This window comes from Bacillus rossius, chromosome 3 (assembly GCF_032445375.1).
Source record: "Bacillus rossius redtenbacheri isolate Brsri chromosome 3, Brsri_v3, whole genome shotgun sequence".
In the NCBI taxonomy this organism is placed as follows: domain Eukaryota; kingdom Metazoa; phylum Arthropoda; class Insecta; order Phasmatodea; family Bacillidae; genus Bacillus; species Bacillus rossius.
In genome coordinates this window covers 871,151-892,951 of record NC_086332.1, presented here as the reverse complement: position 1 = coordinate 892,951, position 21,801 = coordinate 871,151, and the positions used below count along the sequence as shown (strand labels likewise).

General features: G+C 59.2%; 1 protein-coding gene across 2 annotated transcripts in view; it reads left to right on the top strand.

The window, feature by feature from the left end:
* Positions 1-2,184: 2,184 nt before the first annotated feature.
* The window catches only part of LOC134530058 (1,5-anhydro-D-fructose reductase-like), a 166,617-nt gene continuing 147,000 nt past the window's right edge, over positions 2,185-21,801 (top strand). The window contains exons 1-3 of one of the 2 annotated variants that reach the window (XM_063364607.1): positions 2,185-2,341; positions 5,712-5,876; positions 6,616-6,819. In XM_063364607.1, coding sequence (XP_063220677.1) covers positions 2,273-2,341; positions 5,712-5,876; positions 6,616-6,819 — 438 coding nt within the window. In that variant the 5' untranslated portion in view covers positions 2,185-2,272. The remainder of the gene's footprint in view (positions 2,342-5,711; positions 5,877-6,615; positions 6,820-21,801) is intronic. The other variant, XR_010074769.1, reaches the window with a different exon arrangement.

Below are 21,801 nucleotides of genomic sequence, written 5' to 3'. Positions count from 1 at the left end.
ACCGTGTATTCTCAAGTAAAGAAATATGCTGCAAAACTCGATATTGAAGAAGAGATCCCAAGAGTTTGTCGCAATTCAAACAGCCGGAACAACGTGTCTTACAGCAAAGAAGAAGAAGAATACTCTCAACAAGCTGTTAATGTACCTTACCTTGATGGTTTTTGTAAATCGCCGAAGGAACGCTTTCAATCTCACAAGGAAACAGTTGCCTTCTTACAACACTTCCTTCTAGAGCTTTGTACTAAAACAGATTTCTGTTCATTGGAAGCTGCTTTCAATTTACACGAAGAAGATTTGTTTCATAAAAAGGCCATGCAAACAGAGATTATGTAGTGAAAAAAAAAAAGTCGAGTCAGGAAAAAATCTGGAAATCATCCCAAAATAGTCATTAGTTCTCTAGAAAAATGTGACAAGACTTCCTTCCCTAACATTTATATTCTCTTGAAACTACTAGCAGTTCTGCCTGTTTCTGTTGTAACCGTGGAAATAAGCTTCTCAAGCTCAGAAGACTGAACACTTTCTTAAGAAATACCACATAGGCAAGTAGGCTTAATTGACTAGAATTGCTTTCAATCCTTTGAGACATTAAAACAAAGGATGAAGTTCTTGATAAGTTTGATAGTCTACCAAGGAATCTGGACTTCGTTTTGTAAACTTTAGGCTACATAAAAAGGCAAACTTCTTTTTTCATATATTTACTTTATTATACCACATGTGTAGCTCAAAAATAATAAACCAACATTATTTTCCGCTGTACAACATTAATTTACTTTTGTTAGATTGTTGGGAGCAGAACAAAAAATAAATCAATCCAAAAAGTTAAAATATTAAGTTAAAAAGTTAGGGGAGTGAGGAAAATAATATTAACGCGAATACAATTAAATGTTTAATACGCGCGTGTTATAAAACAACGCGCTATCATATAATAAAGCATTATTTCAGTTCAGTTATAAAAAATAACTGGAAACATAAAATTATAAGACGAAGAACTTGATTTAGTCCCAACAATTTGTTTGAAAACTATCCTTAATCATTAAATTATAGTTCACTTTAAAAAAAGCGCAAATAATAGTAAGCTGTCATATTCGCCACTGATTGTTCCAACTGCAGGGTGTTTGAGGGACTCCCAGTAGTTGTCCGATTCAAGTGGAATTTGGTGCAGGCTTCTCTTTGTTTTTGACTAGAAGATAGCGGGTGTGAGCAGCAGTAGGCCGTGTGGAGGTCTGAGCTGCAGACTGAGTGACGTAAACTACAAGTGCACGCCGGGTGGAGCCTATCAGTGCACTGCAAGTCGTTGTTAACCGCGGCAAATCTCTGTGAAGCAATGCACTGATTGATGTTATACTGCAACCACAACCGCGCGGAGCACGCATTTCAAGAGCGCGATGCATCAGCAAACATCGCATCGTGTGATCATGTCACCATTCGAAAACCAGAAACTATCAAACAACTAGGTATAAAATGTTTCTTGGCCTTACATAGCACGTAGCTATAAACAACAGCCATTCATGTTTACAAACTAGAATTGACCAGCTTGAGAAATATTTGTTTCATTAATATATAATATTTATTCCTGAAAGACATTCTACATTACCGCAGGGGCCAACTATTTAATTAAAAACACAAACGCATAAATCCAACTCCCTAAAAAATAAACGAATCATAATTTTAAAATCAAAGTAACAGATTGACCAACATTTGAAAACCAAAACCTCTCGCCCATTTGGCTAGCTTTAGTATACTCTTCCGAGAGGGAGTGTTTCACTGTAGTCAAGACACAAGCATGCGAGCACACATCGTGAGAGCTACAAGCGACTCTGTCTTGCAGACACCTCACAGCTCCTGAAGGCTGCTGTGTGTCACAGCCTCACAGCCACAGGCGAGAGACCGGCTGTTCTGCGCTGGCACATTGCGTTCCTTTTCTCTTCCTCCTCGCTTCTAATACGGTTTCTTATAACGTCCGTAGTTATTATTATTATTTTCAAAACCATCAAAGAATTGATATGTTTACAGGTTCGTTAAAAACCCTTCAGTAGTATTTTTTTTAGTAAAACGTAGTTATGGGCATAGCGATGTGTGCTTACATACGCCGCGCCAAGGAGCAAGGAACATGCGCGCGCCACACTGTAGACGCTGGCACGCGAATAGAAGCGGCTCCCGAAATAACTCCAGCCCTTCACTGCTCGCTGGCGCATGCGTGCTGCGACATGCCCGGTCGAATGTTTGCTGTGTTGAGCGCATAGAAAAAAGTGTTGAGCGAGGTCGGGAGAATATGAATAACATGTCGCTGTTACTGTCTTCAGGCCACTGCATGCCCGTCGTGGGTTTGGGAACTTGGCAGGTAATTTCTGTTTCACTGGAGCTTGTGCGATAAACGCATGTTCGCTAGCCGCGGTGTTTAAACAACAGCTTACATGTCCTGTAGTCCCAAGTACACGCTATGTGACTAACCACCGCACAGCTATTTTCTCGAGGCAATATTGTTTTAAATACAGTTTTTAAACCTTTGATAGTAACGAGTTTTGATAATGAATTAACATAATATCTACAAATAGCTCATATATCTATATGTATTACATTCATATAGGTAATCCGTCCATTATATACTAACATTGTTTCGTGGTTTTGCAGTAAAACTTGAATTCAACAGCGGTAGATACTGTCATAAGTGCGTAAACTTGCAAGTTTTGGGCTTGGTAACTGACCTGGACGGCAAGCAACTAGGTCGCCTGGCGAGCGATCAATAGCGCGAGGCACGACTTACCCTTGGTTCAACTGCCCGACGTTTTGACCATGTAATTAATACAATGCTTATACTTTACATTACCAACACAATATAACCGACACGTGTTTTAAAGACACTGGCGCATGCGGGGTTTAACTGGCGAATCGGCGCGACATAACCTGTCCGCGTAGCTGGTGCCGTGCAAGCACAGCGCCACGCTACAAGCAGGGGCGCAACAACAGGGGGGGGGGGAGGGCAAGGGTATTTTGCCCCCCCCCCCTTCTGAAACCTTGAAGTGAGGGCAAACGGGGGCAAAGAAAGTGCTGTGTAATCAATTTTTAGGTAATAAAACTGCTTAAATAGCACCATTTTCCACCTTGAAATACAAATTTTCCCGGGGGAGGCCCCCGGACCCCCCACTTCAATAGGAGGGATCGATGATTCTTTATAAAAAGGTATATTGCCCCCCCCTTTGGAAATTTAGTTGTTGCGCCCCTGGCTACAAGCATATACCTAGGCCCGAGTGCAGGTGCTGAACAACCTCTGTCCAGAATACTGCAGAGTCGGCATGGTCCTGCGATTTGCCCTTCTTCAAGAATCCTTGAAAAGTGCATCGTAAAGAACGTCAGCCTTTTTGTGTTGACTGCCGAACAGCTACAAGGATCCTTACATAATGCCTGCAGCTTCTCATGCAAGGTCGAGTCGCTGGTGTACTTTCATGCGTTCAGGAAACTGTAGCGCTATGTTTGCCTGAAACTGTAACAATAGCCCGTTGTGTAGCAAGCCAACTGCTGTCTTCACCCTTTTATGTTTGAACCGACTAAGTTGAACGTACATGATATAAAATTTGCTCTAAAATACAATGAAATACTTCTTAAACACAAACCAATTGACTGCCGAAAAGGTAATTCATTGTTGATACACCAGATAGAGTTGGTGTCGACAAAATTTTTTTGATATCCGCTCACAGATATTTTCACACGGCATGCAGCTTATAAATTGAAGGATCCTTTGGTCAAGGACATCGATAAATGACACATCCTTACTATTCGGAAACAGCATACAAGTGAGAAAACAGGTCCAGTTAATAAACTTGAGTTTAAGTATTGACTAACATCTATATATACTATTTACTAAATTAAAACAATATTGTTACGATTTACAGGGTTCGGGAAGGGATAGCACAATTAAAGATTTTTATCAAACACACAGTTTTATTTATTGCCACTACTTATGTCACTTAGAAATAATCTAAAATGGCAAATAATCAATTGCACTTAAAAGTGTTGCTTCCCCAGTTACTCGTTTTCACACACCTCACTGGGCCGCACCTCTGGCGCAACTCTCGCCGCAGCGCCCCTCGTGGATCTCAGCGGCGGGACTCCGCCGCCGCCGTCGCACTTGCCTTCGCCGAGATCCCACTCGACGCCTCGCTCGGAACTCCGCCGCACCCGCGACACTATCGCCCGGAAACTCCGCCGCGGGAAGGCTGCCGCCTGAACTCTCTCTCTGACTCCACTGAACTCCTGAGGCCGACGTCCTCTTTTTAGATATCAGCCGTCATTTCTGAACTCACGAGTGCGGCTGGGGCCAGTCGCGTCATTCCGCGCCGACACGACGGCAGAAATCTCTCGAAACACGTGTCGGCGGCTCGCGTGACTCCGCAGCTGTCAGGTGTCAGTTACGTGTCAAAGGCAGGGCGCCGCGCGGGGAGTGGAGGGTAGGAGGGGGGGAAAGCGACAATCCTTGTTATCTTCCAGGCGCGCGCGGCGCATATCATGTTGCGGCAGCCGCCAGCCAGCTCTGCACCTGCACATGTCCCGGCCTTGCTCACGTTATAACAATATGAAGGACTGTCAATAAGAGAAGGACTCACTCTCCCCACGGCAGCTCGGCTCGACATAAGTCCTTCACGGCTCCTCTGTCCACAGCGGCTCAGCCATGACGCAGTGAGCTGCACAACTGCGAGGGGACTCCCAGACTGGCGATGTAGTTGTTCTGTTCAATATATGGATACTAATGAGAAAAGGAAAATGAAAGAGTTGTTATATGTATTGCAACTAAATGTGCTGGTCAGTACCTATTTAAATTCATGATTTTCCATTAGAAAAACTTTCAAAGATTTTACTGACTCATATAACGATGTGATTATACCTGAAATTTAATCTTAAACACTTACAAACTTACCCATGGATAATTTATCAGGACATTTAAATTCCAGGTTGGATTAAATTTTTTTGAAACAGTTAATTTTTAAAAAATCCGGGGGCAATGCCTCAAAAAAAAAGAAGTAATTATCCCAGGCGTTTGCAAAGACAGGGGCCGCAGCCGCAGATAAGACAGACATGTCAGTTAAGTTAGGTCTGGAATTGCTTCTGTCCATCACTATAAATTGTGACTGCCACACACTGAAGTTAACAGGAGGCAAGTTATGTGAAAAGCCACATCAGTTAGCGTGCGCTTAGTACACTGTTCGCATGTTGCAAGTGCCGATGTGATTGTTCGGAATTTTATCAACATGGCATTACAGATTACAAGACCCTAGCGAACACACAAACATTTCCGTAACTCTGTTCACTTACATTTCTTCCTTGTCCTATGCAGTGCACACAGACCCAGTGTTAATTTGTGTTTAAAAAATATCCAGTACGCCTCGGTAGTATCCAAAGTGGAATTTGAAAATGACCACATATTCAAGAGCATACACAGTATTACATTGAGGAGGGAAGATGGGGAATGGAACCACTTTGCAAGCTGTACGATTTCAAATTCTTTATATTTGTTAGTGGGAATAAAGAGTTTTTTTTATTTCAAGGGAAAATATCCCCCCCTCAAAAAAACCAAAATATTTATATAACAAGTCGGTTTAATTAAGTCTATCAAAAAATAAAAATATTTATAAATATGGAGCTAGTAACAACACTGTCACATTCATACATGAGCGGGAAGGGAAGTAACTCATGACGTGGGCTAAATGTCTGTTCAGGCAAGTGCCGAGGTAATCGAGACCATAGTGTTGGAAGCCCTGCAGGCAGGCTACCGTCACATCGACACTGCCTTCAACTACGGCAACGAGGCAGCCATTGGAGCAGCGGTGCGCAGGTGGATATCAGCGGGTGGGCGCAGAGAGGACCTGTTCATCACCACCAAGGTACCTACCAGTGCTTCCACTACTCCACAAGCCAGCTTCTAGCAGTACCACCGTCTACTGGGAGGGCAGTCGGCGCACAGCAGTAACAGGCAGGAGCGCGCCTATCGCGGCTCAGGCGGCAGAGTGATGTGCCCTCAGGCTCCTATCTGGCAGCTCCTCCACACTCGGATTCTGGAGTTCATAAAGAGGCCATTTAGTTTCCTCCCTGTTAACCATCACAGAGGATAAAAAGTGCATGAAGTTGCACATCAATCATTTTCTGTAAACTCTTGTAGCTTTACTTCTCCATCCATGATCCATTTTATGTCTTTTTCACTAAGCAAATACAAAAGTCGGAAATTACAGTTTTTGAATTCGTTCCCGTTAGTTTGGATAAGGTGTAGAAGGGCCCGCCACCATTTTTCAAAGACGAATGTTTGGCACATAATGCACTTTCAATTTCCCGCTCGCATCTCACGCAAACATCGAGACTTACTTCGTTTCCGGGACTTTTTAACTGGGCCCACAACCTGATGAAGTTAATATATTTTAGTTGAGAACATTATATTTTAGTTGAGACATCATTACAGATCACATACTCAACTTTAATTATTTGGTATATTATACGCTTGTGTATGTGGCAGACTTTTTACGTGTCTTGACAGCTGCCCCATCTAGCCAACAGCAGTATGTATTGACATGAAGCTGTACCTAGGGACATCATTGCAGGGTTATGTGGCTCTGTACCTCGTGTGTGCAGCTGCCCCACCTGGCCAACAGGTGTAGTGATGTGGCACGCTACTTAGGCATCTCGCTGCAAAGACTACAGCTGGACTATGTGGATCTGTACCTTGTGCACATGCCCTTCGGCTTCATGCCTGACCCTTGTGGCGAAGAACCTCTTGCACGCCCCGATGGCAGCTACGTGTTGGATTTGGACACGGACATCATTGCTGTCTGGAAGGTAAGTGCAGTGGTGCTTCGTCATTCATGTATTACCTACCATTCATTCCAGGTATATTTTCAATTGTTTTATTCCTTTTGATATAAAAATCTTACCAGCCCATTTACGCAGAAGGGGGAGAAGTGGGATCTAAAATATATAATAAATTAAAAATTAATTAATTAGGTTTATGTAGCGGTACACAGGTTTTATAGAAAAAAACACTACAAAAATTAAGTGACGATACAGTTCAACGTCCGAATACTGTCACAAGTAGAAGATACCAAAGCTGAGCAGTTAGGATGTACGTACTTAATAGTAGTTAGTTTTGTGGAGCATCAGAGTAACGTGACCATTCTCTGTGGGAGCCAAGAACCAACTACCGCGCAAGAACGCCAAACCATGTACCTGTTGCGCGCTCAACTCACGTGAAAACACAAACAAATAAACGATAAGAGCTAATACATATACAAAACATTGACATTGCAATATCTAATCATTAAAATTAACACTGTGTCCATAAATTCTTAATATCTAAAACCTGATTCTAATAAAACGACACAAGTTGAGACAAGAACTGTTCGCTGCATCTGCAATTACATTAACTTACACTACACACTTACATGTTGAGTATTGAGATTTCATAGCAGTCTCAAAGGTGAATAAGCTGCACGTCGGTGTATACATGTTGGCTGTGTGTAGGTGCGCACAGGCGATGGATCACAAGATCTCTGCGAATAGTAAGGGTGATCTCATGCCTCTCTGCGTTGCTGCACCATGTGATATGTGGCGAATGTTGTGTGTGTGTGTGTGTGTGTGTTGGAATACACTGGCGATGATACACGAGAATTCCTTAACTTGATGTTGTGATCCCTTACCTCTCTGCCTATTTACACCATGTGTCGATATGTTGAGCATGTGTGAATGTACACAGACGATGGAACATTATAATTCTGCGACTAGTCGTGGTGGTCTTGTTCCTCTTGCCTTGCTGCACAATTTGGCACATGGCAACATGTTGGAAATGTGTTGTCTTATCCTGGTCGCGGGACAAGGCAGTAATGAGTCTCAGGTGGGGGTAAACCCCCTGGCGCGGCGCGCCTAAGTGTCGCTGTCGATCTGCAGCCGCGCGACGCACCTGGCCGAGACGGGCTGTGGCCGTGGGTCTCTGGGTCAAACACCAGCCATCTTGCTCGGCATGTAAGGAGCAGCACAAGAGAAGGGGTCGTGGGCAGGAGGAGCCTAGAGCGAGCTCCCGAAGGCCGCTCCAGGGGAGAGGGAGGAGCCTAGAGCGAGCTCCCGAAGGCCGCTCCAGGGGAGAGGGAGGAGCCTAGAGCGAGCTCCCGAAGGCCGCTCCAGGGGAGAGGGAGGAGCTTAGAGCGAGCTCCCGAAGGCCGCTCCAGGGGAGAGGGAGGAGCCTAGAGCGAGCTCCCGAAGGCCGCTCCAGGGGAGAGGGAGGAGCCTAGAGCGAGCTCCCGAAGGCCGCTCCAGGGGAGAGGGAGTGTCCTAGAGCGAGCTCCCGAAGGCCGCTCCAGGGGAGAGGGAGTGTCCTAGAGCGAGCTCCCGAAAGCCGCTCCAGGGGAGAGGGAGGAGCTTAGAGCGAGCTCCCGAAGGCCGCTCCAGGGGAGAGGGAGGAGCCTAGAGCGAGCTCCCGAAGGCCGCTCCAGGGGAGAGGGAGGAGCCTAGAGCGAGCTCCCGAAGGCCGCTCCAGGGGAGAGGGAGTGTCCTAGAGCGAGCTCCCGAAGGCCGCTCCAGGGGAGAGGGAGTGTCCTAGAGCGAGCTCCCGAAGGCCGCTCCAGGGGAGAGGGAGTGTCCTAGAGCGAGCTCCCGAAGGCCGCTCCAGGGGAGAGGGAGTGTCCTAGAGCGAGCTCCCGAAGGCCGCTCCAGGGGAGAGGGAGTGTCCTAGAGCGAGCTCCCGAAGGCCGCTCCAGGGGAGAGGGAGTGTCCTAGAGCGAGCTCCCGAAGGCCGCTCCAGGGGAGAGGGAGTGTCCTAGAGCGAGCTCCCGAAGGCCGCTCCAGGGGAGAGGGAGTGTCCTAGAGCGAGCTCCCGAAGGCCGCTCCAGGGGAGAGGGAGGAGCCTAGAGCGAGCTCCCGAAGGCCGCTCCAGGGGAGAGGGACGAGCCTAGAGCGAGCTCCCGAAGGCCGCTCCAGGGGAGAGGGACGAGCCTAGAGCGAGCTCCCGAAGGCCGCTCCAGGTGAGAGGGAGGAGCCTAGAGCGAGCTCCCGAAGGCCGCTCCAGGGGAGAGGGAGGAGCCTAGAGCGAGCTCCCGAAGGCCGCTCCAGGGGAGAGGAAGGAGCCTAGAGCGAGCTCCCGAAGGCCGCTCCAGGGGAGAGGGAGGAGCCTAGAGCGAGCTCCCGAAGGCCGCTCCAGGGGAGAGGGAGGAGCCTAGAGCGAGCTCCCGAAGGCCGCTCCAGGGGAGAGGGAGGAGCCTAGAGCGAGCTCCCGAAGGCCGCTCCAGGGGAGAGGGAGGAGCCTAGAGCGAGCTCCCGAAGGCCGCTCCAGGGGAGAGGGAGGAGCCTAGAGCGAGCTCCCGAAGGCCGCTCCAGGGGAGAGGGAGGAGCCTAGAGCGAGCTCCCGAAGGCCGCTCCAGGGGAGAGGGAGGAGCCTAGAGCGAGCTCCCGAAGGCCGCTCCAGGGGAGAGGGAAGGCCGCTCCAGGGGAGAGGGAGAAGCCTAGAGCGAGCTCCCGAAGGCCGCTCCAGGGGAGAGGCAGGAGCCTAGAGCGAGCTCCCGAAGGCCGCTCCAGGGGAGAGGGAGGAGCCTAGAGCGAGCTCCCGAAGGCCGCTCCAGGGGAGAGGGAGGAGCCTAGAGCGAGCTCCCGAAGGCCGCTCCAGGGGAGAGGGAGGAGCCTAGAGCGAGCTCCCGAAGGCCGCTCCAGGGGAGAGGGAGGAGCCTAGAGCGAGCTCCCGAAGGCCGCTCCAGGGGAGAGGGAGGAGCCTAGAGCGAGCTCCCGAAGGCCGCTCCAGGGGAGAGGGAGGAGCCTAGAGCGAGCTCCCGAAGGCCGCTCCAGGGGAGAGGGAGGAGCCTAGAGCGAGCTCCCGAAGGCCGCTCCAGGGGAGAGGGAGTGTCCTAGAGCGAGCTCCCGAAGGCCGCTCCAGGGGAGAGGGAGTGTCCTAGAGCGAGCTCCCGAAGGCCGCTCCAGGGGAGAGGGAGGAGCCTAGAGCGAGCTCCCGAAGGCCGCTCCAGGGGAGAGGGAGGAGCCTAGAGCCAGCTCCCGAAGGCCGCTCCAGGGGAGAGGGAGGAGCCTAGAGCGAGCTCCCGAAGGCCGCTCCAGGGGAGAGGGAGTGTACTAGAGCGAGCTCCCGAAGGCCGCTCCAGGGGAGAGGGAGTGTCCTAGAGCGAGATCCCGAAGGCCGCTCCAGGGGAGAGGGAGTGTCCTAGAGCGAGCTCCCGAAGGCCGCTCCAGGGGAGAGGGAGGAGCCTAGAGCGAGCTCCCGAAGGCCGCTCCAGGGGAGAGGGAGGAGCCTAGAGCGAGCTCCCGAAGGCCGCTCCAGGGGAGAGGGAGTGTACTAGAGCGAGCTCCCGAAGGCCGCTCCAGGGGAGAGGGAGTGTCCTAGAGCGAGATCCCGAAGGCCGCTCCAGGGGAGAGGAAGTGTCCTAGAGCGAGCTCCCGAAGGCCGCTCCAGGGGAGAGGGAGGAGCCTAGAGCGAGCTCCCGAAGGCCGCTCCAGGGGAGAGGGAGGAGCCTAGAGCGAGCTCCCGAAGGCCGCTCCAGGGGAGAGGGAGGAGCCTAGAGCGAGCTCCCGAAGGCCGCTCCAGGGGAGAGGGAGGAGCCTAGAGCGAGCTCCCGAAGGCCGCTCCAGGGGAGAGGGAGTGTCCTAGAGCGAGCTCCCGAAGGCCGCTCCAGGGGAGAGGGAGTGTCCTAGAGCGAGCTCCCGAAGGCCGCTCCAGGGGAGAGGGAGTGTCCTAGAGCGAGCTCCCGAAGGCCGCTCCAGGGGAGAGGGAGTGTCCTAGAGCGAGCTCCCGAAGGCCGCTCCAGGGGAGAGGGAGGAGCCTAGAGCGAGCTCCCGAAGGCCGCTCCAGGGGAGAGGGAGGAGCCTAGAGCGAGCTCCCGAAGGCCGCTCCAGGGGAGAGGGAGGAGCCTAGAGCGAGCTCCCGAAGGCCGCTCCAGGGGAGAGGGAGGAGCCTAGAGCGAGCTCCCGAAGGCCGCTCCAGGGGAGAGGGAGTGTCCTAGAGCGAGCTCCCGAAGGCCGCTCCAGGGGAGAGGGAGTGTCCTAGAGCGAGCTCCCGAAGGCCGCTCCAGGGGAGAGGGAGTGTCCTAGAGCGAGCTCCCGAAGGCCGCTCCAGGGGAGAGGGAGTGTCCTAGAGCGAGCTCCCGAAGGCCGCTCCAGGGGAGAGGGAGGAGCCTAGAGCGAGCTCCCGAAGGCCGCTCCAGGGGAGAGGGAGGAGCCTAGAGCGAGCTCCCGAAGGCCGCTCCAGGGGAGAGGGAGTGTCCTAGAGCGAGCTCCCGAAGGCCGCTCCAGGGGAGAGGGAGGAGCCTAGAGCGAGCTCCCGAAGGCCGCTCCAGGGGAGAGGGAGGAGCCTAGAGCGAGCTCCCGAAGGCCGCTCCAGGGGAGAGGGAGGAGCCTAGAGCGAGCTCCCGAAGGCCGCTCCAGGGGAGAGGGAGGAGCCTAGAGCGAGCTCCCGAAGGCCGCTCCAGGGGAGAGGGAGGAGCCTAGAGCGAGCTCCCGAAGGCCGCTCCAGGGGAGAGGGAGGAGCCTAGAGCGAGCTCCCGAAGGCCGCTCCAGGGGAGAGGGAGGAGCCTAGAGCGAGCTCCCGAAGGCCGCTCCAGGGGAGAGGGAGTGTCCTAGAGCGAGCTCCCGAAGGCCGCTCCAGGGGAGAGGGAGTGTCCTAGAGCGAGTTCCCGAAGGCCGCTCCAGGGGAGAGGGAGTGTCCTAGAGCGAGCTCCCGAAGGCCGCTCCAGGGGAGAGGGAGTGTCCTAGAGCGAGCTCCCGAAGGCCGCTCCAGGGGAGAGGGAGTGTCCTAGAGCGAGCTCCCGAAGGCCGCTCCAGGGGAGAGGGAGTGTCCTAGAGCGAGCTCCCGAAGGCCGCTCCAGGGGAGAGGGAGTGTCCTAGAGCGAGCTCCAGAAGGCCGCTCCAGGGGAGAGGGAGTGTCCTAGAGCGAGCTCCCGAAGGCCGCTCCAGGGGAGAGGGAGTGTCCTAGAGCGAGCTCCCGAAGGCCGCTCCAGGGGAGAGGGAGTGTCCTAGAGCGAGCTCCCGAAGGCCGCTCCAGGGGAGAGGGAGTGTCCTAGAGCGAGCTCCCGAAGGCCGCTCCAGGGGAGAGGGAGTGTCCTAGAGCGAGCTCCCGAAGGCCGCTCCAGGGGAGAGGGAGTGTCCTAGAGCGAGCTCCCGAAGGCCGCTCCAGGGGAGAGGGAGTGTCCTAGAGCGAGCTCCCGAAGGCCGCTCCAGGGGAGAGGGAGTGTCCTAGAGCGAGCTCCCGAAGGCCGCTCCAGGGGAGAGGGAGGAGCCTAGAGCGAGCTCCCGAAGGCCGCTCCAGGGGAGAGGGAGTGTCCTAGAGCGAGCTCCCGAAGGCCGCTCCAGGGGAGAGGGAGTGTCCTAGAGCGAGCTCCCGAAGGCCGCTCCAGGGGAGAGGGAGTGTCCTAGAGCGAGCTCCCGAAGGCCGCTCCAGGGGAGAGGGAGTGTCCTAGAGCGAGCTCCCGAAGGCCGCTCCAGGGGAGAGGGAGTGTCCTAGAGCGAGCTCCCGAAGGCCGCTCCAGGGGAGAGGGAGTGACCTAGAGCGAGCTCCCGAAGGCCGCTCCAGGGGAGAGGGAGTGTCCTAGAGCGAGCTCCCGAAGGCCGCTCCAGGGGAGAGGGAGTGTCCTAGAGCGAGCTCCCGAAGGCCGCTCCAGGGGAGAGGGAGTGTCCTAGAGCGAGCTCCCGAAGGCCGCTCCAGGGGAGAGGGAGTGTCCTAGAGCGAGCTCCCGAAGGCCGCTCCAGGGGAGAGGGAGTGTCCTAGAGCGAGCTCCCGAAGGCCGCTCCAGGGGAGAGGGAGGAGCCTAGAGCGAGCTCCCGAAGGCCGCTCCAGGGGAGAGGGAGTGTCCTAGAGCGAGCTCCCGAAGGCCGCTCCAGGGGAGAGGGAGTGTCCTAGAGCGAGCTCCCGAAGGCCGCTCCAGGGGAGAGGGAGTGTCCTAGAGCGAGCTCCCGAAGGCCGCTCCAGGGGAGAGGGAGTGTCCTAGAGCGAGCTCCCGAAGGCCGCTCCAGGGGAGAGGGAGTGTCCTAGAGCGAGCTCCCGAAGGCCGCTCCAGGGGAGAGGGAGTGTCCTAGAGCGAGCTCCCGAAGGCCGCTCCAGGGGAGAGGGAGTGTCCTAGAGCGAGCTCCCGAAGGCCGCTCCAGGGGAGAGGGAGTGTCCTAGAGCGAGCTCCCGAAGGCCGCTCCAGGGGAGAGGGAGTGTCCTAGAGCGAGCTCCCGAAGGCCGCTCCAGGGGAGAGGGAGTGTCCTAGAGCGAGCTCCCGAAGGCCGCTCCAGGGGAGAGGGAGTGTCCTAGAGCGAGCTCCCGAAGGCCGCTCCAGGGGAGAGGGAGTGTCCTAGAGCGAGCTCCCGAAGGCCGCTCCAGGGGAGAGGGAGTGTCCTAGAGCGAGCTCCCGAAGGCCGCTCCAGGTGAGAGGGAGGAGCCTAGAGCGAGCTCCCGAAGGCCGCTCCAGGGGAGAGGGAGTGTCCTAGAGCGAGCTCCCGAAGGCCGTTCCAGGGGAGAGGGAGTGTCCTAGAGCGAACTCCCGAAGGCCGCTCCAGGGGAGAGGGAGGAGCCTAGAGCGAGCTCCCGAAGGCCGCTCCAGGGGAGAGGGAGTGTCCTAGAGCGAGCTCCCGAAGGCCGCTCCAGGGGAGAGGGAGTGTCCTAGAGCGAGCTCCCGAAGGCCGCTCCAGGGGAGAGGGAGTGTCCTAGAGCGAGCTCCCGAAGGCCGCTCCAGGGGAGAGGGAGTGTCCTAGAGCGAGCTCCCGAAGGCCGCTCCAGGGGAGAGGGAGTGTCCTAGAGCGAGCTCCCGAAGGCCGCTCCAGGGGAGAGGGAGTGTCCTAGAGCGAGCTCCCGAAGGCCGCTCCAGGGGAGAGGGAGTGTCCTAGAGCGAGCTCCCGAAGGCCGCTCCAGGGGAGAGGGAGTGTCCTAGAGCGAGCTCCCGAAGGCCGCTCCAGGGGAGAGGGAGTGTCCTAGAGCGAGCTCCCGAAGGCCGCTCCAGGGGAGAGGGAGTGTCCTAGAGCGAGCTCCCGAAGGCCGCTCCAGGGGAGAGGGAGTGTCCTAGAGCGAGCTCCCGAAGGCCGCTCCAGGGGAGAGGGAGGAGCCTAGAGCGAGCTCCCGAAGGCCGCTCCAGGGGAGAGGGAGTGTCCTAGAGCGAGCTCCCGAAGGCCGCTCCAGGGGAGAGGGAGTGTCCTAGAGCGAGCTCCCGAAGGCCGCTCCAGGGGAGAGGGAGGAGCCTAGAGCGAGCTCCCGAAGGCCGCTCCAGGGGAGAGGGAGTGTCCTAGAGCGAGCTCCCGAAGGCCGCTCCAGGGGAGAGGGAGTGTCCTAGAGCGAGCTCCCGAAGGCCGCTCCAGGGGAGAGGGAGGAGCCTAGAGCGAGCTCCCGAAGGCCGCTCCAGGGGAGAGGGAGTGTCCTAGAGCGAGCTCCCGAAGGCCGCTCCAGGGGAGAGGGAGTGTCCAAGAGCGAGCTCCCGAAGGCCGCTCCAGGGGAGAGGGAGTGTCCTAGAGCGAGCTCCCGAAGGCCGCTCCAGGGGAGAGGGAGTGTCCTAGAGCGAGCTCCCGAAGGCCGCTCCAGGGGAGAGGGAGTGTCCTAGAGCGAGCTCCCGAAGGCCGCTCCAGGGGAGAGGGAGTGTCCTAGAGCGAGCTCCCGAAGGCCGCTCCAGGGGAGAGGGAGTGTCCTAGAGCGAGCTCCCGAAGGCCGCTCCAGGGGAGAGGGAGGAGCCTAGAGCGAGCTCCCGAAGGCCGCTCCAGGGGAGAGGGAGGAGCCTAGAGCGAGCTCCCGAAGGCCGCTCCAGGGGAGAGGGAGTGTCCTAGAGCGAGCTCCCGAAGGCCGCTCCAGGGTAGAGGGAGTGTCCTAGAGCGAGCTCCCGAAGGCCGCTCCAGGGGAGAGGGAGGAGCCTAGAGCGAGCTCCCGAAGGCCGCTCCAGGGGAGAGGGAGGAGCCTAGAGCGAGCTCCCGAAGGCCGCTCCAGGGGAGTGGGAGGAGCCTAGAGCGAGCTCCCGAAAACCGCTCCAGGAGAGAGGGAGGAGCCTAGAGCGAGCTCCCGAAGGCCGCTCCAGGGGAGAGGGAGGAGCCTAGAGCGAGCTCCCGAAGGCCGCTCCAGGGGAGAGGGAGGAGCCTAGAGCGAGCTCCCGAAGGCCGCTCCAGGGGAGAGGGAGTGTCCTAGAGCGAGCTCCCGAAGGCCGCTCCAGGGGAGAGGGAGGAGCTTAGAGCGAGCTCCCGAAGGCCGCTCCAGGGGAGAGGGAGGAGCCTAGAGCGAGCTCCCGAAGGCCGCTCCAGGGGAGAGGGAGGAGCCTAGAGCGAGCTCCCGAAGGCCGCTCCAGGGGAGAGGGAGGAGCCTAGAGCGAGCTCCCGAAGGCCGCTCCAGGGGAGAGGGAGTGTCCTAGAGCGAGCTCCCGAAGGCCGCTCCAGGGGAGAGGGAGTGTCCTAGAGCGAGCTCCCGAAGGCCGCTCCAGGGGAGAGGGAGTGTCCTAGAGCGAGCTCCCGAAGGCCGCTCCAGGGGAGAGGGAGGAGCCTAGAGCGAGCTCCCGAAGGCCGCTCCAGGGGAGAGGGAGGAGCCTAGAGCGAGCTCCCGAAGGCCGCTCCAGGGGAGAGGGAGGAGCCTAGAGCGAGCTCCCGAAGGCCGCTCCAGGGGAGAGGGAGTGTCCTAGAGCGAGCTCCCGAAGGCCGCTCCAGGGGAGAGGGAGTGTCCTAGAGCGAGCTCCCGAAGGCCGCTCCAGGGGAGAGGGAGGAGCCTAGAGCGAGCTCCCGAAGGCCGATCCAGGGGAGAGGGAGGAGCCTAGAGCGAGCTCCCGAAGGCCGCTCCAGGGGAGAGGGAGTGTCCTAGAGCGAGCTCCCGAAGGCCGCTCCAGGGGAGAGGGAGTGTCCTAGAGCGAGCTCCCGAAGGCCGCTCCAGGGGAGAGGGAGGAGCCTAGAGCGAGCTCCCGAAGGCCGCTCCAGGGGAGAGGGAGTGTCCTAGGGCGAGCTCCCGAAGGCCGCTCCAGGGGAGAGGGAGGAGTCTAGGGCGAGCTCCCGAAGGCCGCTCCAGGGGAGAGGGAGTGTCCTAGAGCGAGCTCCCGAAGGCCGCTCCAGGGGAGAGGGAGTGTCCTAGAGCGAGCTCCCGAAGGCCGCTCCAGGGGAGAGGGAGGAGCCTAGAGCGAGCTCCCGAAGGCCGCTCCAGGGGAGAGGGAGTGTCCTAGGGCGAGCTCCCGAAGGCCGCTCCAGGGGAGAGGGAGGAGTCTAGGGCGAGCTCCCGAAGGCCGCTCCAGGGGAGAGGGAGGAGTCTAGGGCGAGCTCCCGAAGGCCGCTCCAGGGGAGAGGGAGTGTCCTAGAGCGAGCTCCCGAAGGCCGCTCCAGGGGAGAGGGAGTGTCCTAGAGCGAGCTCCCGAAGGCCGCTCCAGGGGAGAGGGAGGAGCCTAGAGCGAGCTCCCGAAGGCCGCTCCAGGGGAGAGGGAGTGTCCTAGAGCGAGCTCCCGAAGGCCGCTCCAGGGGAGAGGGAGTGTCCTAGAGCGAGCTCCCGAAGGCCGTTCCAGGGGAGAGGGAGTGTCCTAGAGCGAGCTCCCGAAGGCCGCTCCAGGGGAGAGGGAGTGTCCTAGAGCGAGCTCCCGAAGGCCGCTCCAGGGGAGAGGGATTGTCCTAGAGCGAGCTCCCGAAGGCCGCTCCAGGGGAGAGGGAGTGTCCTAGAGCGAGCTCCCGAAGGCCGCTCCAGGGGAGAGGGAGGAGCCTAGAGCGAGCTCCCGAAGGCCGCTCCAGGGGAGAGGGAGGAGCCTAGAGCGAGCTCCCGAAGGCCGCTCCAGGGGAGAGGGAGGAGCTTAGAGCGAGCTCCCGAAGGCCGCTCCAGGGGAGAGGGAGTGTCCTAGAGCGAGCTCCCGAAGGCCGCTCCAGGGGAGAGGGAGTGTCCTAGAGCGAGCTCCCGAAGGCCGCTCCAGGGGAGAGGGAGGAGCCTAGAGCGAGCTCCCGAAGGCCGCTCCAGGGGAGAGGGAGGAGCTTAGAGCGAGCTCCCGAAGGCCGCTCCAGGGGAGAGGGAGTGTCCTAGAGCGAGCTCCCGAAGGCCGCTCATGGGGAGAGGGAGGAGCCTAGAGCGAGCTCCCGAAGGCCGCTCCAGGGGAGAGGGAGGAGCCTAGAGCGAGCTGCCGAAGGCCGCTCCAGGGGAGAGGGAGGAGCTTAGAGCGAGCTCCCGAAGGCCGCTCCAGGGGAGAGGGAGTGTCCTAGAGCGAGCTCCCGAAGGCCGCTCCAGGGGAGAGGGAGGAGCCTAGAGCGAGCTCCCGAAGGCCGCTCCAGGGGAGAGGGAGGAGCCTAGAGCGAGCTCCCGAAGGCCGCTCCAGGGGAGAGGGAGTGTCCTAGAGCGAGCTTTCGAAGGCCGCTCCAGGGGAGAGGGAGGAGCCTAGAGCGAGCTCCCGAAGGCCGATCCAGGGGACAGGAAGGAGCCTAGAGCGAGCTCCCGAAGGCCGATCCAGGGGAGAGGGAGGAGCCTTGAGCAAGCTCCCGAAGGCCGATCCAGGGGAGAGGGAGTGTCCTAGAGCGAGCTCCCTAAGGCCGCTCCAGGGGAGAGGGAGGAGCCTAGAGCGAGCTCCCGAAGGCCGATCCAGGGGAGAGGGAGGAGCCTAGAGCGAGCTCCTGAAGGCCGATCCAGGGGAGAGGGAGGAGCCTAGAGCGAGCTCCCGAAGGCCGCTCCAGGGGAGAGGGAGGAGCCTAGAGCGAGCTCCCGAAGGCCGCTCCAGGGGAGAGGGAGTGTCCTAGAGCGAGCTCCCGAAGGCCGCTCCAGGGGAGAGGGAGGAGCCTAGAGCGAGCTCCCGAAGGCCGCTCCAGGGGAGAGGGAGTGTCCTAGAGCGAGCTCCCGAAGGCCGCTCCAGGGGAGAGGGAGGAGCCTAGAGCGAGCTCCCGAAGGCCGCTCCAAGGGAGAGGGAGGAGCCTAGAGCGAGCTCCCGAAGGCCGCTCCAGGGGAGAGGGAGTGTCCTAGAGCGAGCTTTCGAAGGCCGCTCCAGGGGAGAGGGAGGAGCCTAGAGCGAGCTCCCGAAGGCCGCTCCAGGGGAGAGGGAGTGTCCTAGAGCGAGCTCCCGAAGGCCGCTCCAGGGGAGAGGGAGGAGCCTAGAGCGAGCTCCCGAAGGCCGCTACAGGGGAGAGGGAGGAGCCTAGAGCGAGCTCCCGAAGGCCGCTCCAGGGGAGAGGGAGTGTCCTAGAGCGAGCTCCCGAAGGCCGCTCTAGGGGAGAGGGAGGAGCCTAGAGCGAGCTCCCGAAGGCCGCTCCAGGGGAGAGGGAGTGTCCTAGAGCGAGCTCCCGAAGGCCGCTCCAGGGGAGAGGGAGGAGCCTAGAGCGAGCTCCCGAAGGCCGCTCCAGGGGAGAGGGAGGAGCCTAGAGCGAGCTCCCGAAGGCCGCTCCAGGGGAGAGGGAGTGTCCTAGAGCGAGCTTTCGAAGGCCGCTCCAGGGGAGAGGGAGGAGCCTAGAGCGAGCTCCCGAAGGCCGATCCAGGGGAGAGGGAGGAGCCTAGAGCGAGCTCCCGAAGGCCGATCCAGGGGAGAGGGAGGAGCCTTGAGCAAGCTCCCGAAGGCCGATCCAGGGGAGAGGGAGTGTCCTAGAGCGAGCTCCCTAAGGCCGCTCCAGGGGAGAGGGAGGAGCCTAGAGCGAGCTCCCGAAGGCCGATCCAGGGGAGAGGGAGGAGCCTAGAGCGAGCTCCCGAAGGCCGATCCAGGGGAGAGGGAGGAGCCTTGAGCAAGCTCCCGAAGGCCGCTCCAGGGGAGAGGGAGTGTCCTAGAGCGAGCTCCCGAAGGCCGCTCCAGGGGAGAGGGAGGAGCCTAGAGCGAGCTCCCGAAGGCCGATCCAGGGGAGAGGGAGTGTCCTAGAGCGAGCTTTCGAAGGCCGCTCCAGGGGAGAGGGAGGAGCCTAGAGCGAGCTCCCGAAGGCCGATCCAGGGGAGAGGGAGGAGCCTTGAGCAAGCTCCCGAAGGCCGATCCAGGGGAGAGGGAGTGTCCTAGAGCGAGCTTTTGAAGGCCGCTCCAGGGGAGAGGGAGGAGCCTAGAGCGAGCTCCCGAAGGCCGCTCCAGGGGAGAGGGAGTGTCCTAGAGCGAGCTTTCGAAGGCCGCTCCAGGGGAGAGGGAGGAGCCTAGAGCGAGCTCCCTAAGGCCGCTCCAGGGGAGAGGGAGGAGCCTAGAGCGAGCTCCCGAAGGCCGATCCAGGGGAGAGGGAGTGTCCTAGAGCGAGCTTTCGAAGGCCGCTCCAGGGGAGAGGGAGGAGCCTAGAGCGAGCTCCCGAAGGCCGCTCCAGGGGAGAGGGAGTGTCCTAGAGCGAGCTTTCGAAGGCCGCTCCAGGGGAGAGGGAGGAGCCTAGAGCGAGCTCCCGAAGGCCGATCCAGGGGAGAGGGAGGAGCCTTGAGCAAGCTCCCGAAGGCCGATCCAGGGGAGAGGGGAGTGTCCTAGAGCGAGCTTTCGAAGGCCGCTCCAGGGGAGAGGGAGGAGCCTAGAGCGAGCTCCCGAAGGCCGCTCCAGGGGAGAGGGAGTGTCCTAGAGCGAGCTTTCGAAGGCCGCTCCAGGGGAGAGGGAGGAGCCTAGAGCGAGCTCCCGAAGGCCGCTCCAGGGGAGAGGGAGTGTCCTAGAGCGAGCTTTCGAAGGCCGCTCCAGGGGAGAGGGAGGAGCCTAGAGCGAGCTCCCGAAGGCCGATCCAGGGGAGAGGGAGGAGCCTAGAGCGAGCTCCCGAAGGCCGATCCAGGGGAGAGGGAGGAGCCTTGAGCAAGCTCCCGAAGGCCGCTCCAGGGGAGAGGGAGGAGCCTAGAGCGAGCTCCCGAAGGCCGCTCCAGGGGAGAGGGAGTGTCCTAGAGCGAGCTCCCGAAGGCCGCTCCAGGGGAGAGGGAGGAGCCTAGAGCGAGCTCCCGAAGGCCGCTCCAGGGGAGAGGGAGTGTCCTAGAGCGAGCTCCCGAAGGCCGCTCCAGGGGAGAGGGAGGAGCCTAGAGCGAGCTCCCGAAGGCCGCTCCAGGGGAGAGGGAGTGTCCTAGAGCGAGCTCCCGAAGGCCGCTCCAGGGGAGAGGGAGGAGCCTAGAGCGAGCTCCCGAAGGCCGCTCCAGGGGAGAGGGAGTGTCCTAGAGCGAGCTCCCGAAGGCCGCTCCAGGGGAGAGGGAGGAGCCTAGAGCGAGCTCCCGAAGGCCGCTCCAGGGGAGAGGGAGGAGCCTAGAGCGAGCTCCCGAAGGCCGCTCCAGGGGAGAGGGAGTGTCCTAGAGCGAGCTTTCGAAGGCCGCTCCAGGGGAGAGGGAGGAGCCTAGAGCGAGCTCCCGAAGGCCGATCCAGGGGAGAGGGAGGAGCCTAGAGCGAGCTCCCGAAGGCCGATCCAGGGGAGAGGGAGGAGCCTTGAGCAAGCTCCCGAAGGCCGATCCAGGGGAGAGGGAGTGTCCTAGAGCGAGCTCCCTAAGGCCGCTCCAGGGGAGAGGGAGGAGCCTAGAGCGAGCTCCCGAAGGCCGATCCAGGGGAGAGGGAGGAGCCTAGAGCGAGCTCCCGAAGGCCGATCCAGGGGAGAGGGAGGAGCCTTGAGCAAGCTCCCGAAGGCCGCTCCAGGGGAGAGGGAGTGTCCTAGAGCGAGCTCCCGAAGGCCGCTCCAGGGGAGAGGGAGGAGCCTAGAGCGAGCTCCCGAAGGCCGATCCAGGGGAGAGGGAGTGTCCTAGAGCGAGCTTTCGAAGGCCGCTCCAGGGCAGAGGGAGGAGCCTAGAGCGAGCTCCCGAAGGCCGATCCAGGGGAGAGGGAGGAGCCTTGAGCAAGCTCCCGAAGGCCGATCCAGGGGAGAGGGAGTGTCCTAGAGCGAGCTTTCGAAGGCCGCTCCAGGGGAGAGGGAGGAGCCTAGAGCGAGCTCCCGAAGGCCGCTTCAGGGGAGAGGGAGTGTCCTAGAGCGAGCTTTCGAAGACCGCTCCAGGGGAGAGGGAGGAGCCTAGAGCGAGCTCCCTAAGGCCGCTCCAGGGGAGAGGGAGGAGCCTAGAGCGAGCTCCCGAAGGCCGATCCAGGGGAGAGGGAGTGTCCTAGAGCGAGCTTTCGAAGGCCGCTCCAGGGGAGAGGGAGGAGCCTAGAGCGAGCTCCCGAAGGCCGCTCCAGGGGAGAGGGAGTGTCCTAGAGCGAGCTTTCGAAGGCCGCTCCAGGGGAGAGGGAGGAGCCTAGAGCGAGCACCCGAAGGCCGATCCAGGGGAGAGGGAGGAGCCTTGAGCAAGCTCCCGAAGGCCGATCCAGGGGAGAGGGAGTGTCCTAGAGCGAGCTTTCGAAGGCCGCTCCAGGGGAGAGGGAGGAGCCTAGAGCGAGCTCCCGAAGGCCGCTCCAGGGGAGAGGGAGTGTCCTAGAGCGAGCTTTCGAAGGCCGCTCCAGGGGAGAGGGAGGAGCCTAGAGCGAGCTCCCGAAGGCCGCTCCAGGGGAGAGGGAGTGTCCTAGACCGAGCTTTCGAAGGCCGCTCCAGGGGAGAGGGAGGAGCCTAGAGCGAGCTCCCGAAGGCCGATCCAGGGGAGAGGGAGGAGCCTAGAGCGAGCTCCCGAAGGCCGATCCAGGGGAGAGGGAGGAGCCTTGAGCAAGCTCCCGAAGGCCGCTCCAGGGGAGAGGGAGGAGCCTAGATCGAGCTTCCGAAGGCCGCTCCAGGGGAGAGGGAGTGTCCTAGAGCGAGCTCCCGAAGGCCGCTCCAGGGGAGAGGGAGGAGCCTAGAGCGAGCTCCCGAAGGCCGCTCCAGGGGAGAGGGAGTGTCCTAGAGCGAGCTCCCGAAGGCCGCTCCAGGGGAGAGGGAGTGTCCTAGAGCGAGCTCCCGAAGGCCGCTCCAGGGGAGAGGGAGTGTCCTAGAGCGAGCTCCCGAAGGCCGCTCCAGGGGAGAGGGAGTGTACTAGAGCGAGCTCCCGAAGGCCGCTCCAGGGGAGAGGGAGGAGCCTAGAGCGAG